Source organism: Cebidichthys violaceus, unplaced genomic scaffold (assembly GCF_023349555.1).
Source record: "Cebidichthys violaceus isolate CVI_PGR_0920_01 unplaced genomic scaffold, fCebVio1.0.p SCAF_12, whole genome shotgun sequence".
Taxonomy (NCBI): domain Eukaryota; kingdom Metazoa; phylum Chordata; class Actinopteri; order Perciformes; family Stichaeidae; genus Cebidichthys; species Cebidichthys violaceus.
In genome coordinates, this window is record NW_027176285.1 from 13,175,583 (window position 1) to 13,193,049 (window position 17,467).

Sequence of the window (17,467 nt, forward strand, 5' to 3'; positions counted from 1 at the left end):
TTTAAAAAAAAGACTAAATAATTTGTAAATGGTCACTGTAGTCTCATTCAACAAATATGAGGAATAGTGCATTTGTTGGGGACTATTTTCAGCAGCAGATTAATCCACATGTAGCAGGACTGTGTGCGTGGGATTGAGTTTGTGTTCATGGTGAAGAAGGTGAGGCTCATTGATGTGTTTTAATGGAGCTCTATGATTCAGAAAAAGAAGAGATTTGTTAAATTATTAAGCATCACCACAGATCAACATGAGTCACACAGAGTGATATTACTGATTTAGTTTGATGTGTGAGTAGTTCGAATGACCGTGATGATGTCTGTGCAGCCTGCTTACCAGCAAAGCTGCTTACAAAGTGAAATATAAGAAGTAAATATATCTATATATATACGGTATATTGACACTTTATAGATCTGGGTCTTGGTCACCTCCTTCCAGGGACTGGTGAACTGCGTCCGGGCGTAGCGCGTCAGCATGGAGATGATGACCACCTGGCCCCACTCCTCCACATCCACCAGCAGGTTACACAGCTTCCTGTAGTTCTTATGGATCAGGTCGATGCGGTCCGGACACACCTCCTCAAAGGCCACCACCACACTGCCGGCCACCAGCTACAGAGGAGAAGGAAGAAGAACAGAGACAGAAGCCGACTCGTGAGGGGAAACGCTGCTGTTTTGTGTTTCTGTCTCTCCGGCATCAACACTTAAAGTTGAAAGGATGTGAAGCAGCTTTATGCTTTAGCTCTTAAAGACTCTAGAGGAATCAAATGCTGGTTAACATATAACCATGGTAAAGAAAAAAACATTATGATAGCACTTAAAAAAAAAAAAAAAACACAATACCAATTTACCACTTTGATTACAATACACACAGTTCAGCCTCTGAGTAGTTAGCTGATAATTAGAAGGAAGCGCTTATTTTACCCGATGAAAGAAATCCATCAACGAGAGGTTTTCATATCTGTCCAGTAAATTATATATTTTTTTTCCTCAGGTAGAAAACACACACACACACACACACACACACACACACACACACACACACACACACACACACACACACACACACACACACACACGCAGTATGCTGACTGGCTTGACTCTCTGTGAGACTGAGTGAGTGACATGGCGGCGTATTAATATGCAAACACCATTATCTTGGGCAGGCGAGGGTGAAGAAGAAGAAGAGAGAGGCAGCAGAATCTGGTCTTCCCAATTAAAGCCTTCTGGCCCCCGGTGGCCCTGCGGGGACCCGGTGCATTTACCCATCAGCATTGTCATGAGCCTGCATTGATTGTGTGTGTGTGTGTGTGTGTGTGTGTGTGTGTGTGTGTGTGTGTGTGTGTGTGTGCACGGCTGCTGTCTGTAGATTCTCTGAGAAATCCGGACCTTAAAACCGAGTGACGTTCACACACTGACACTGATGAATGGATCGCTGGAGGATCAAACCGCTACATGTTATGGTTTCACTCTGATGCATGAAGTTACATTCATCTGGTGACCCACAGAAAGTCACGTTTCAACAAAGAACACTCGCAGGTTCTGTAGATCAGTCCCATGATGGTACGGGTTTCAGAGAGGTTTTTGGAGGCGGCGCTTTGTTAAATTACGTTGCCTCTTAGTGAGCGGTGTTTGTAATGTTACGTCCAACTCATTTATATCAATGAGGGCCGGCTAAATAACAGAAATACATCTCCGTATAATGCATTATAGTTCATCAGCAACACAAACTACGTCCTCCTCAATGATCCTCCAGTTGGATCAACATGTTGAATGAACATTCATGAAGAGAGGATTTATTGTTGTTTTAGACCGCATTAGTTTAAGCTAAACTTACCTAATAAACTACGACTGAGTGCTTATCTACTGACAGCCAACACATCTCGTCAGCTACTAAGAATATTAAATAAATAATTAGATTTGTAAGTATCACCTGAATGGAGATTTGCAATTATGTACACTGGCATGCCTCTGCATACATTAGTAATATTAATGTGAGGACATGCAGTTTATGTCACGTTGAGTACAAACATCACCGTATTCTAAAGCTGCCTCTAATGAGTCTGCTTTGTCTGTTCTATTTGTCTCTCGCAGGATAAATCATGTTTCAGGGAGAGGAATAGTGCCGTCTTTCTTTGGAAAATACACTGTATTCAGTTTCTGTAAATATCTGGATTAATCTGAGAGAAGAGAGAAGCTGTGAACGATATTGTTTTCTATTGCTTTGAGTACAAACGTGTATTGGATGAGTTCAGCAAAATTACACAGACATTTTTCACAGCAGACATTTTGACCTTAAATAAGGAAGTGTGACAGTTTCATGGACCTGGTGAATACTATATTACTCAAACATCCAAATTAAGAAGCGTCTTAAAGCTGCATTCTCTCTAGTGTCCATCAGGGGGCGACTCCTCTGGTTGTATAGAAGTCTAGTCTAAAATGACTCTACTTCTCTCTTGATTTATTCCCTCAGTAAACATTGTAAACATGAGTTTATGGTCTCAACAGCATGATGTTCATTTAGTAAATTATGGTTCATTTTGAGTCAAACAGACCATAAAGCAGGGTATGCTTTAGGGGCGGGGCTACACGGTGATTGACAGGTTTCTACGTCACTCCTCCTCAGTCCAGACGTGGTCACTTCCTGTTCACTGGTTGCAAAAAGCCAAGATGGCGACGGCCAAAATGCTGAACTCACGGCTTCATGACATCAGTCCACAAATCAACTACTACTACCTATACACAGTCTATGACCCAAACCCAATACAAAGGAGGTGGATAAAATGTCATTTGAATAATCACTCTGGTTAAAATCACAAAACACGATACAAACCGTTTCTATAGGGTTCTAACAGAAAGTTCCAATAAAAAAACGTGTTTTCAGGGACTGATGTACAGCATAAACAAAACCATGGCTCCTACATATCCATGTTAAAGGGGCGTCACAGCAGCTTGAGGCTGTAGATAAACACACTCAAAGCAGTCAATTTATAATACACATACTGTATATATGTATATATACTCAGCATGTACTGGCGGCGTGTATTTTTACTCTCCCAAGGCCTCTGCTGTCTCTGAGGCTATTACAGGCAGCACTGTTTCTGAGCATGTGTATCCTGCTGCAAGGCTTTGTGCATTCTCCAACCAACTTCCCCCATTAGACACAGCTCCAAGGTAAACTACATGCACCATCAACAAAACTGACACCCCAATCTATGGAGTTCATACGCCGCCTCCCCCCCCCCCCGACCACATTATCTACCCTGCGTGACAAGCCGGTAATGGAAAAATCACACTAAGCAAATGGTTCTTCTAATAACAATAAATTTCCTATAAAATTATGAAGGGGCCCAAACCGTTTCCTTGCATCTATTTTGCTATGAATTCTAATTAGGGTGCCAGAGAGGCAGAGAGTGCTGGGTCATCACGCCAGAGACAACGTGCGCCTTTTTGATTGATGGCGCGGCGCGGGGTCGGCCTATCCTCCCTCCGCTCCTGCTCTCTTCCTCCTCCCTCCTTTTTCTCTTAAATTAATGGGCATCTCACCTAGCCCCCTGATCATACTACACCCCCCCCCCCCCCCCCCGCCCCTGTTCTCATTTCAATTTTGCAGAAGGTGCAGGGGGGGGTGTGGCGGTGGGAGGGATCGATCATTTATCTTGTAATGGCTGGATAATAGATCCATCACGGTAAAACAGCTGCACAGACTCCTGTGTTGTCTCTGTCGTCAGGCCTTCCCATTTTCTCTTTAAAACCAGGCTGCCTTATAAGCAGCCCACCGTGTGTCACAGCCATTTAACCAAACAGGCACATCTGTAAAGGTAAATGCCAGGAGGCCTGGACGGTGACACGGACGGGAACAATAACCAGATGTTTCCTCCTTCTGCAGGCAGCGCGCTGACATCGGCTAACTAGCATTTCACTAAATGAATCCACTGCTTTGCAGGTAAAATATTCATTATCATATCGATACGGAAAAACAGTTTTACAAACCTAACGATGTCTGGAAAACTGGCAGTAAGGTGTCTTTTTAAAATGCATTTTTCTTGGGAGCAGGACAAGTTTGGTGTAATAAATAACATTAGGACTATGGCTGTGTTTGATATCACATGTTAAAATAATTCATTGTGAGAATGACGTGTAATCGAGTTAGTGGTGCGTTCCAGCTGCATATTATCAGGATATCGTGTATGCAAGAAATACTCGGAATAGCAAGAATTTCTGAGTACGAGACGTGAGCGTACTGGGAATACCCAAAATGCTTTGCGGCTCTTAAGACTGTCCAATGGGAGACTGCGAAGCAGACGGTTTAAATAATTAACCGTTGTCTGCAAACTCGGGCTCGATACATTTTTGGCCGACTTTCTGATCTTCTACTGTTCCACTGCATTTTTCCGTATCGTTGTTTTTCCAAGTTACGAGTACAACGGATTGAATCATTAGTCCTTAACTCAGTCGGCAGTGTGCAGCACTGAGTGAGTAGTTAGTATGCAGTTTGTGGAACGGAATTTCCAACTCAACATAGGACACTTGATGGAACTGAGAAGGTGCTAAATTTGAAATTCTTGGAATATCTGTTGCCTCCACACGGCTCTCAACATGGCGACACCGAGAGGGAGAGTGACTTCATTCTGTTCTACTGAACAGCTTGATATACAAGTTAAAGTTATGTCTTACTGTCAATGTTAATTCATACAAGCTTATTTTAACTTAACTTCAGACACATGCTACTGTTCAAAACACTTGTTATATGTGAATATTTTCTGTCACTTTTGTTTATTTATTTTATCTATTTTTATTTAATCGTATTCAAATATTTCTGTGTGTTTATGTTTTGTCTGGGTGGGTTTGTTGTGTACTATTCTGTGTGATACTTCTTGTTTAAACTCTTTAAAAAGAATCATGTATTGACAAGTAGGTTTCCACACATCAGGAATTTGCCGCGTTGTTTTGGTGCATAACCATAAACCTAGTAAGAGAAAATTTTAAATAAAAAGCAAGTTCTGCAAAAGTCAACAAATATAAATATAGAATACAAAAACGTTCAGGAAAAAATATGTACCTGTGTAAAATATCGGCGAATAAATGTGCACAAATGATCAATATAAAGTATAATCCACCCGACAGCTTCATTTAATCCCTTTATCTTCCTCCACGCTGCTTTCTGTTCAACATTTAAAGTCTGCAAAACCCACGCTGAGAAGAACCCTCATGACATCATCAGGGGCTCTTCTCTCAGGCTGCAGACCCCAACAGAAGACAGAATATAAAACCCGCTTTCCTCCGGCGGTGCAGCCTTAGTAAACTGACCTTTATTATGTGTGAAATCTGAGATGTTCCCCCCTTTCTGTGTTAAGCTACACGACGACAGCGCCGAAGGAGCCTCCTCACAGAGGAACGTCAGCAACTAGAAATAAATAAATACAATGGCGACAACACTGACCATCTTCTAAACGCTACATGGTGTCGCCCCAGCGTCAATGGAGAAGAAATCATTGCTTTCCACCGTGTTTGTTTTTTTTCACCATTCATCACTGACTGATGGTGCTCTTGCGTCCGTGTGATGATAGTGCCCCCTCTCTCTCTCTCTCTCCGTCCTCAGCCTCACAATGTGAGCTCCAATAGGGGGAGAAGTCATCTGTCTTCGTTAGCGTCCGGGGCTAAATATGCTATGCATCTGGTACTACCCCCCCCCCCCCCACATTTTGGCCTGAGCCGCTTTGTTTTGTTTGCATAATGACAAATATACGCTATGAATACATAATTGTGCATGACTCGCACGTACAAACACGGGCACACTCTGCATTCTGTCGCCTAACGTCTACATATTTGAAATGTGGCATTTAAACATGCTTAGTATTCACTGTGACCCCCTCAGATGAGTGTGCTGCCTGCTGACTTCTAATGGGCTGTTTGTGTCCGACCGGGCCCTAAACACAGAATCTGAGAATCCAACTCATTTACGGTCCAGTTGTGAGAAGAAGAAGAAGAAAAAAAAAAAGAAGAAGAAGAAGTTGGCCTTTGAGAAAATTAAGCTGACACTAGCATCAGTGCGAAAATTCCCTCCAAATGGACACTTAACAAGGAGCATCTGAAGATGTGTGGGTTTAAGTGGGTGTTAACAAACCATGGCATTGCCGAATGAGCTGTGGGGATGGAGAGCCGGGAGGAGAATCGCTTGACTGCGGCGCCCTCCAGTGGCCGGTGTTCTGCAGCATGTAGCTCACTGTGTAGTTCAGCCTGTACTTACTGTGCTTTTGTCTTTCAGGAGTTTCTCTATCACTTCAATCAGCTGCTCCTTCTGGTCGGGATCCAGGCTGAAGAAGAGGGAGGGAGGGAGAGAGGGAGAGAATAAAGCTCCAGGTCTAAAATAATGATCCAAACTTTCAAAATAACAATTTTTTATATTAGCGAAAGCCGTCTTAAAGCCTCGTGACCTCACGTGAAGCTTTGGGTGACCCTTCAGGGACCCCCGGGTTGGGAACCAGTGGGTTTATTCTGCAGTGGGCTATAAATTGAGATTTCGTACAGGTGGGACTCATCCAGATGTTGCATCATAACTTACAGGTGCAGTGTTGTACGGTTCAATTCCCACAGAAAGAAGTGTACAAAAGGAGTAGATTAATCAAATTGCTTTGGTCGGTTTTTTCGAGTAAAATGTCCGAACGTTCACCGGTTGTGGTGCTTTCTACTTTTATTTGTCATATCTGATTGTAAACTGAATATTTGGGGGTTTTTGGACGTCCTGATATCAACCTTTTAAATCAAATATGTAACTGATCAAGTCATGTTCAGTTTCACTACTTTGCTCATATTTGAAGCACTCTGTCATTCTTTGATTCATGCCAGTGTGACTAAGACTCAGCTGATAAGAGCGAGACAACTGCCGGGTAAAACCCCTTGTATCAACACGGGCCAACATTTACTGGAGCTCAGGAATGAGCCGGTGAGGAGAGCCAGGCGAGCCGACGGGTGCAGCTACTGGACCTGAACAGGTCGGGTGCACAGAATCGTTACCTGTAGAGCTTCTGGATCGCGTGGGCCGACGTCTTCCTGACATACGGGGACAGGTCGGCTGCCGCCTCCTTGATGGCCAGCATCATGATGGGGACAATGATGGAGACCCGGATACTGGACAGAACCCTCAGCGCGCTGGCCCGGATGAACTGGTTTGGCTCCTGCCACGAAGATACGGGGGAGGGGGGGGAGAACCCACATGTGTCAGCGTGTGAAAGAAGGTTTTCTACTAATAATGATTACTGTATCTGAAGCGTGTCACAGAAAATGCGTAGATTAGAAGAAAAGAGCATGTTAGCGGTGATGAAGAGAGAGAGACGGACGTAGAAAAGGCTACCTTCAGGGCCCGCTGGAAGGTGCTGATGGACAGCAGAGCCAGGTCCTGCTGCTCCTCTGCATACCTCACCAGGTACACATACACAAGCTTCTTCAGCTGCAATGACAATGACATCAAACAGCGATGAATTGAAGCAGCACAATGGGGAAGGAAACAATGGAGGAAAACCAGCTGTGTTCTAAAAGCTCAGCAGGTTTATGTGAGAATAAAAAAAGGACTAAAATGAACAAGAAGGAAAGAAACAACGGGAGATTTGATTTATTATTTCAAGGAGGAGAGAGAAAGTTGTCCCGTCTCGGCGCCGCTAGCTGCAGACTCGACCCAGTGTTGTTTCAGGCAGTGGGTGAGGTTCTGTACTTTTGTCCCTTTTTTTTTCCCCCAGAGAGAGCCATTGCATCATTGGCCTTCGCCGTCCTGTGCTGTAAGCTTCCACGCCTCTTCTTCTTCTTCTCGCAGGAAAGCCTGAGATAATATTTATTTTGGCTCTCCGACGAGTTTAACTGGAGGTCTGCTCGTCTGCCGATTCCCATCAGCAATTCAGAGAAGAAGAAGAAGAAGAAGAAGAAAAAAAGCTGAACTAACAAGAGCTGATTTGAGCCTATAAGACTGCAGGTTCATAAATATTGGAGCTGGAATAAAAAAAAAAAAGCGGTTATGAGGAATGATGATTTACTTCAGGAACTATTTATAATTTCATTTAGGAGCTGATTTGAGGTGGAGGTCAGGGGTAAGGTTACATCTCAGGTACAATCACCAGAGTTTAGTTAGTAATCAGCACCATGCTTCCTAATGCAGCGAGTATTGACCTGCAGCAGCACACACCACAGTTCTCAATCATCGTTCTGGTCATTACCGCTGGAATTAATGGCATTACTCACGATGAAAAGGGAGGCACAACCCATCTGCCCTCAAGGATCTGGTTTCTTTGACCACGAAGCACCCGACTGATTTCATTCTGCAGCAGGCGATTAAGGGCTCTGCAACTCGCTCGGCATCGAATGAGATTTTATTTATAACACGTTCCCTCTCTCTCTCTCTCTCTCTCTCTCTCTCTTCTTGTCACTTTAACATTTAAAAGCAACACATGCATGCACACGCGGTCGCGCACGATACGTGGCGTTAACATGATGTGCAGCAGTGATTAAAGAAAATAAAGCGGGCCGATATTAAATCACGCAAACGCGGTCAATAACCTGCGTGCTCTTGTGCTGTTTTCTAATTAGCGATGGGATCAATGGCTGCTCGCGGTGGACAATGAGAGAAGAGAAGAGGCTGGGAGCGAGAGAAGAGGCCATTTTTAGAGAGATACACTAAAGGTGAGTAAAGTAGAAGGAACCGAGGGAGAGAAGGAGGGAGAGGAGCTACCTTAGCAGCTGGTGTATACAAGGTGGGAGAGAGGAGACGTGACTGTGGGCTCTCTGCTGCCAATTACATCCACCCACCTGCTCCTCCACCCTCCCACCCACCCATGAGGTGCTTTCGGCTGCATGCCTTGCACACCAGCGTCCGGGCTCCAGGCTCCCCCCCCCGCTCACATGCTGCCCCTCACGCCGCCTGATTATTCTGCCGCTGCTAATCAATATTCACAGGCTCCGGGCATGGGAACCCCTCTTGAGCTGTTGCTTAGTGTTTTGGTCATTCGCTGGAATAGTCTGAGCACAAGAGTCCTGCCATGATTTAGTGGAGTGTTTTACACCGACACACAGCTTCTTACTGTATCTTCGTGCTGCTGCTGCTGCTGCTGCTGGACTAATTTGTGATTTATAGTAAAGAAAAACTAGCTGTGCTACTACTGATGGAAAGGGGAAAAACCTTTTCTCTGATAAAAAAACAAATAAGTCAAACCAAAATAAAAAGTAAAAATGTATCCGGCCACAGCTGGGTAGATCTGTAGAACAGACAACTAGAGTTCCTGCTACGGTCTCTTAGTCTTATGACATCACAGGTTTAAGTGACTTAATGGTCTTAATTCCAAGATTACCTTGTGACAACATTTTAACATCTACCCAAGTAACATCTACTCTGAATTTCTGAGATCAAATCTTCACGAGGAAGAATATCTGACATACGTTGAGATTATGAAGTCATACATTTGTGAGAAGATAGTCTCTGAATACTTGCGGTGCCCTAAAATTGTATTTCTTATCTCTAAACTGATACAGTTTTTAAAAAAGCTTGATTATTTGTCTGGATGTAGTCTGACATTATCAGAATTTTTTTCCTACACAATTCAGTGGTAGTTATTGTTAACTGATAAAGGACACAGGTAGTGGTTCTTTAACAAAAAAATAAATAAATTGTGACTTTAAAGTCGGATAATATTTGAGTTTTTCTGGTAAAATTAAGACTCTAACATCGGAAATTCTGAGTTTTTTCTCTGAATACTACCCTCCTCCCCGCTCCTTATATGTATACAAGATATTTTTTCCTCTTTCTTTAGATTTCTGTCTTTGGGTATGTATTTTAGTTTTGTTTTTATTTGGCTTTTTTGACCCATGTACCATCCAGGTTAGGAAAAGAGAGCGGTGTAGAAAATAGAAATAGAATATTTAGAAATAAAAAATGTCCAACAACAAGGGACGGCTTTAATCTATATGAACCACTTACCTTTTGTTTATTTAAAAATATACTGTGTATATATATATATTAATATATATATATATATATTCAACGTCATTACTCTAGTGTGACCATTTCTTTTAAGTTTGTCTGTTTAACTTTGAACAAAAACTTAATTAACTACAAACTAAATTAAGAAAAAGCTTTCCACACATACTGTTGTTCTGGATGAGGAAGTTCCCTCAGAATATGCACACGCCGTGTCACACGAGATTTAAATGAATCATAACCACCAACATTATGACAACAGTAATGATGCACTTCTTAATACCGTCATACCTCGATGTTCTTACTCGCCACGTTCTTCACAACAGCAGGAAACAGCTCGGATGCATTTTTCCCTTTGGCAATCAGCTGAAAACAAATCAAACGACAAAACAAATTCATCCAGCTGAGAGGAGACACACACACACACACACACCAACAATGCTGTTTTTTTAAAAAGAATGTGTGTGAATTCCCATGATGCACTCACCCCAACGACCCTTTTCATGGCCTCCAGTTTGAGCGACTCCTTGTTGCTCTCCAACATCTCTTTAAGGTCTTCATTCCTGAGGACAGAAGATAGAAGGTGGTCAACATTAGCACGCATGCTAAGCACCGCAGAGACGACTTAACTAATCCGTTTCAAGAGCAGGAGCTCGACCAAAGGTAGTGTGAAAGCTCCGTGTGCACAACATCTGTGTCAGCTCCACAGATTACAGGGTCACACCGGCTCCTATAGACCAAACATTATATTATAGGAGTCAAACAGCACACTGACAACGCAGCCAATCAGAGAGCAGGGATGTCATTCCCACCGATGCAACAGCAGCAGCATCACACCAACTTCTGCTGCGTTTCCTGCACTCACTTTGACAAAGCTCATTCCTTGGCTAATGCTAACAACACGTCGTCGTTGTACACAAGTTGTTGGTTCCAAAACACCAAAATCGGGTCAACATGCTCTGGTTTATGACAAATACCTGCAAAACTAACGACATTCCAATCATACCTGTAAATAAATCAATAACGCTACACGATAAATAGACGGCTTCAAGTAGATGGTACGATATATTTATACCGCTTCAATACTTTTTGAGATTCAATTTCAAGTAAAATGATTTGCAACAATACAAATTCTGAAACATGATTTTGAAGTTTGTTATGCCTAAATGTATCTCTACGTAAAGTACTAAAGAGACGTGGATTTCTCTTTTTAAAGGTTTTCAACCTCGAGTATCCAGCTGAACATTATGAGGAGCCAACCTGAACTACAACTGAGAGGTAAATAAAGAGAGTTTACGGTTTGTCCCCAACTCATGGCTGTGGGAGATCCGACTACAGTACCCGGCTTTGAGTGTCTCCTTGGGGCTGCTCTTGGTGCGAGTGAGGGCCTGCTCCTCCTGACTGAGCTCAGTCTTCAGAGTGAGCTGTAAGTTCTCAGCGGACATCAGCGCCGTCCTCATGGCTCCCGCCGCCTCCGAGCGCAGAGAGAAACCAACATCCATACCGGCTTTCCTCCACAGCAATCGAAAAAAAAAAAAAAAAAAAACCTTCTTCTGTGTGTTTATGTTAGCCGGTCTAAAGAACAGAGTCCACAAACACCACTGGCTGTATTTCAAGTAACTCAAGAGTGGAACAGGTCATTTCTTCCCTTCAGGCTGTGGTCCCTGTCATCTTGGCTTTTGTTTACAGTTGTCTTCTTGTTCAAAAAGCTATCAATATTGAAGGAGAAGCAGCGCCGGCTCCACTGGCCTGTCATTCACAGCTCCCTTCCTCTTCTCTTGGGCAAAAAAACCCCAACTAAATAAAAGTCACAAGATGCCCCGTCAGCTCCGCTAATGGCAAGTCATCCTCATGCTTGAGGGTAGTGCCTGCTCTCTCTTCTTCTTCTTCTTCTTCTTCTTCTTCTTCTTCTTCTGCTGTAGTCCACGTTTGTTCTGAAACTACCTGCCGGTCCAACGTTGTTGCTCTTATCTCGCTGTACATGAAGATTGTCCCGTTGGAAACACGGATATCTCACCTGCCTCCCGGCTGTGATTGTGACTCTGTCTCTGTGTGACTGTGGTCACTTCCCTCCAGGGGGAAAAAAAAGGAGGGCCTTATCTACACTGGTGGGTAAACACACCGAGCAACTTTTCATCACCTCCGCTGCACAATAACCCACTTTGCACAAGCAGGACTCCGCCAACAGGACGGGCCGACATCAAAGATAACAGCAGTGAATGTCAGGAAACGGCCGTTAAGATGTGAATGTTGCAGAAAGAGTTTTGGATGGTGCAGGATTTGCAGGATTTGCTTCCTACCCTTTCTCTGGGAGACTCCGGTCTCCTTCACAAGCTAATAAATACATCACACGATCAACATTTCAACGTGTTCGAAATGTGGCGGCGCTATCTTTAGCAGGTCGGTGCAAAGTGTATTTCCCTTTGGGTTCTTGAATAACTGCCGACTATTATTTGTGACTTCATCACGGATCTCAAACCTTGAAATATTTTGCAATTAACCAAAATTCTAACAAACCGTTAATAAAGCAGAGTTCTTATAATAAATCGGTTTGTGTATGCAGACTAATGACAAAAGCAGAAAATTCAATATTATTGTTTAAACCTGATTTTTTTTTGGGGACACTTGGATTCTACAGAAACAAGCTAAACACAACAGTGACATATTAGCATGACGTTGATATAGCATCCTTCCCATAGACCTCCAGTAGACATTCAGCAGCATTTTCATTTATTTGAAGATGTTTTTCTGGCCATCTGAACTTTCTTTTAGCTCGGTTTTTGGTCTCCACCAACTCTAGAAGGAAGTATCCGTCTCATTAGCGGCTAAATACGTAACTTTTTTGTTGTTGTTGTTGTTGTTGCAGAAAACAACAATGTAAGAGTAGTGAGTGAGACGTCAAACAGTAGAGTTCAGGGCAGGAAAAACATTGAAAATAATTATTCCTTTTTATGTATGGTATTACTACTTAATGTACTACAAAAAACTAAGTGAAAAACAGCACCAAGTTAGCGATAGCAAACACCACACCGCATCCCTCTCAATCTCTCCGGTCTCCAGTCAACAAAAAGCCAAACGTCTGCATCACTTCAGGCTTTTTTCCATCACTGCTGAGATTTATTATAACATCATTTACTCATGGCAGTTTCCTAATGAATATTTATCACAAATGTGCCACATGTGTATCCATCTCATTTAATGCCATGATGTTATATTTGTGGAGACAAAAACTAATTTGATTTGATCTCTCGTATTTCAATGCAAAGTTTTGGTTTTGAAGATTCTTTAGGAATCGTATAAGAGCTTTATTTTGTTTATGCAACCAAATGTGTCCATTAAAGGACAGAGTGAATTGACATTCGCTAACATCTGCACATAGAAGTGATTATAAAACAAATAAAACCAAAAGAGATTTGGACGATTACCACAATATAGGTACAAGACAAACGTACGATTAATCTGCTCTCATTTTACCTAAACCTATTACACCAACCAGAACACATTCACTGGTCACTATCCATGTCGTTTGTGACATTGAACGTGACACACCAGAGAAAACAAAGCAGAAAGACAGACTCCTCTACTGGCAGTGGGAGGAAGTCGCCCACTTTAGCAGCCTTTCCTGTGTTTAAAAAAACAACCTGTGAATATTTCAGAATACTTAAAACTCTTTTGATGAATCAACACTAGATGCAGCGTCTGAGAAAAGACAAACGGGGCTGAGAGTAGAACGTGAAATTAGGTGTTTACAAAAGAGAAACTGTGAAAACAGAAACTGTATACTTGTCTTTATGTCAGAGAAGGAATAACTCACACAGATCTCCTGAATATTCTTAAATAACGGGGAGAGGGGGGGAATGTAGTCGTGGTTTGGCCGAGCATTGCCAAGAAGCCTGGGAAAATATGCACGTCGTCCTTGTTCAAATATTTGGATCCACCTCTCTAAAAGTTTGCAGTGATTGTGAGCAGTCAGAAAAGGGATTTTAAATCAGATAACGTACATGCAGAGACCAGCTTTACTACAGCAAGGTGTTTGCTAAATGGCACATTGCTTTATGTACTAAAAACTAAGTGTTATTTAAATAGTGTAATTGTTATTTGAGGGGTTTTTTCCTATAGCATCTGAGACAACAGAGGAGAACATCAGCAGCAGCAACATAAAATATGAGTATAATGATGTAACTGCTGCCAATAGACTGAAAACAATAGAACGTAACAATACCAAACATAAGCAGGGGAATAATGACGTTATATCAAAGTCAATCTGCAGCGTTTCAATTCATATTTTCCTACATCAACCATGAAATATGCCTCATTTCTACAAGGAGAAAGAAAGTCTCTTAGGCCAAATTACACCTAACTAACAACCCTGTTATGAAGATCAAGTTCTAAATCCTAACTTTTAATGCAGCTCAAATGCAACTCTTTATACAAGCAAAGCACTATATCCCTTCAGTCACAGATACTAAATCAGTCACATGCTCCATGGAGCTTTCAGTCAGTCAGAAGAAGCCTTTGAGACGACTAAAGTGCAGGAATGTTGCCGTGCTCTTCGCATGTGACAAACACTCAGGAGGTCCAAATAGCAAAAGCTTGATTTGACTGAAGCACAACAGGCTCTCCATCCTGAAACACGCAAACTTTAATAATTCACAAATATGCAACAAACAGGAACAGTGAGGAGGACTGAGCGCGTGCGTCGTGAATTGTGTCGGACGGACAAACAGAAGCATCATTCATGTCCTTATAGTTTCAACCCCAGTGTGGCCTAGATGCAGGAAAACATATGACCTAGCCATGCCTGACTGAGGAGACGGTCATGTGAGACGGATTAAGAGGTTCACTTCAGCATATTCAGCAACATTTTAACACACTGACGAAATCCTGCTGCAGAGGTCACTCTAAAAAAAGCTAAACCAGTGACCTCACGCACATGTTTTATTACCTGCATTTCTTGTTAAAATGAACAAATAAAAGCCTGTATTTTGTGCTAAAATACTGACTGGGCACTTACAATCTACCCCTGTGGAGCTGGTGTGGTGTGTTGCTTTCTTTAAAACACATAAACCAGAGGAGCTAAGCTGCAGAAAACACTGATTTTACAGGAAATTAGAAAACGCAGAGGACGACTGCGCTGATGATTGGCTGCCCTCCAGTGGCAGGTTTCTGACATGAAACTCAAAAACATGCTGACAGTCCAGTTTCAGTTTTATACAAGCAAGGAAATTAATTAAACGCGGTTCTGACGAGCTGACCGTGACGTGAAGTTAATATAGAAACTAAGAAACTTCTTCTCCTCTGAAGTATTTGACAGTTTCACCTGGAAAACACCCACAGAATCCTACTCTAAGTCCAAAGGGACGTGTTGACAAATCCTAGTAGTTTACACTCTGAATATGGAAGTTAAGTGCAGATCATTCCTCTCCTGCATTTATCCACAGACATGCAAAATAATGACACACGCACACAAACGATGGCGCCTATAAAGCAGGTCAAACACGCCACAGTTCTTATTAACAGAAGGCCTCGTTGCTCTTCTATATAAAAGCCGATAACACAAACCTCTGATCCAAACAAAAGACATCTTCCACAGGTTGTCAATGAAGAAGGAATCTGAACTAACCTACAGATTAATATGTTATAATATTCTATATCAGTCACCAGGCTGCCAATACACCTCCCACACACAAAACCTGTCAACAACATGCGATACTGAACATAAATAAACCACCGATCACAAGTAGAAACACATCACCGCCAACACTGTCATCTCTACAGTAGTCAATAAAGTTTTAACTTCAAGATGAAGCTCAAGCACACCCTCATACACTAAAGGCAGTTCACCACAGTGTCATGAAGCATGAGGTATCGTATCGTTTGAACACGCAGCCTCATGTTACGCTGCTTTAATACACATAATCATGAATGAAACAAAGTGTATGCAAGATATGTAACCTGTGAGAAACCTTTCCTCGCCGTTATTTATTGACACTCTACTCATTGCTGCAGTGTGTGTGTATGTTTGCACGGTGGTTTTATTATTGTGTCATGCATACGAGGGCTCGTAAAGCACCATAAATTCATACAAGACAGAGTTAAAGTCCTGCAAACACCTGAATGGAGGAAGAATAACAGTTCTCTACTGTGAAAAGTTAAGAGATTTGTTTACAAAGATAAACACTTTACAGTATATTAGGTTCACCTCACTAAAACTAATGCAGTCTAATAAATCCTTAGGTTCAAGAAGGAAACTGTATTAAAGAGCACTTTGTGGTGCTGCTGGACTATATGGCTTCATACTTGGAGGTGTGACTAAGCTTTAGTTTATCCTCATTTATATGCATACTAAGTGGGCAACATATTAGAAATACTTTTCAATATGATGTGATATAGTATTCAAAATAATCATAGTTGTATCAACCTCCTCCTTCAACAACAACAGGACAGTTATAACCTTCATGAGAGTGTGATTTATTGCAGTAATGTTGTATTTGACTATTAGTTGTAGCGATAACATAATACTTTAAGTAACTTTGTACTGAACGGTCTTGTGAATTTTGGCTTTATCTTCACGGGCAAACACAGGGGTGAAATAAAGCAAAACGTGTCCAAAAAAACTTTTAAAATAAGGATACTTTTGTCAGTTGACAACAAAAAAGGATAGTTATAACCGCCATAAGAGTGTGATGTACTGCAGAGCATGTTGTATTATACTATTAGTTTTAGATAGTTGTACCAAATAAACTGAGTATATAACATGGCTATTTAAGTAACTTTATACTGAAACGCAAAGCACGTGTCCGATAAAACAGTTAAAATAAGGTTATTTTTGTCAGTGTTAACGGTCAGTCGCCATCACTGACTAGCTTGTTGATGCTGCTGCTTTGGCTTCTTCTGGAAGTCAGCTAACGACACACTAGTTAAGACAGAAGTTCCCCGTTACCGTCTAACTTCACCACAAACGGACGGAACACGTGCTAAGCTATCTTACTTTTTAAAGTCTGCGCTGAAGAGTCCAAAGGCAGCTCCGGAGGTGCTGGAGGAGGTCGTCTCCAGTCCTTCCACGGCAGCCTCCGCTCCTCCCTGGTCGTTGTACAAGGCGACCGTCGACATACTTTTAAACAAAAAGTGTCCCAGATACGTTAAGTTATCTTCGGCTTTTAAAACTGCGCATAGACGTAAAGAGACGCGAGTGTGGCGTATAAAATTCCTGCAAAAAGCCAAAACTTCTCCGAGATTTCAACCAACTTTTTTTTTCTGCACATACACACAGTACCGGAAGTGTGAGCTGGACATCTTGGTGTCACATGATAGGACGGGGACATAGATCTAGAGTGGCTAGATAATAACTGTTTATGGCTAATCTCATACAGCGCCTTGGTACGGACGTCGCGTTTAGAATATATAGATCTATGCTGGAAACGCCCCCAGAGACTTTGTGTTGCCAGGGCAACAACGGTTCTTATCGGAGAAGATAGAAAGAGAAGAATTTGCGTACCCGTCTTACGTT

The 17,467-nt window shown here is 42.2% G+C and overlaps 1 protein-coding gene across 2 annotated transcripts in view; it reads right to left on the reverse strand.

Moving 5' to 3' along the window:
- Positions 1-17,239, reverse strand: part of ap3b1a (adaptor related protein complex 3 subunit beta 1a) — a 52,522-nt gene extending 35,283 nt beyond the window's left edge. Inside the window, exons 1-7 of one of the 2 annotated variants that reach the window (XM_068706511.1) lie at positions 16,949-17,239; positions 10,445-10,520; positions 10,249-10,323; positions 7,351-7,446; positions 7,014-7,174; positions 6,247-6,313; positions 426-608 (exon numbers count right to left, since the gene is read on the reverse strand). In XM_068706511.1, coding sequence (XP_068562612.1) covers positions 426-608; positions 6,247-6,313; positions 7,014-7,174; positions 7,351-7,446; positions 10,249-10,323; positions 10,445-10,520; positions 16,949-17,070 — 780 coding nt within the window. In that variant the 5' untranslated portion in view covers positions 17,071-17,239. Of the gene's footprint in view, positions 1-425; positions 609-6,246; positions 6,314-7,013; positions 7,175-7,350; positions 7,447-10,248; positions 10,324-10,444; positions 10,521-11,298; positions 12,022-16,948 lie in introns of those variants that run through there. The other variant, XM_068706510.1, reaches the window with a different exon arrangement.
- Positions 17,240-17,467: the final 228 nt, after the last annotated feature.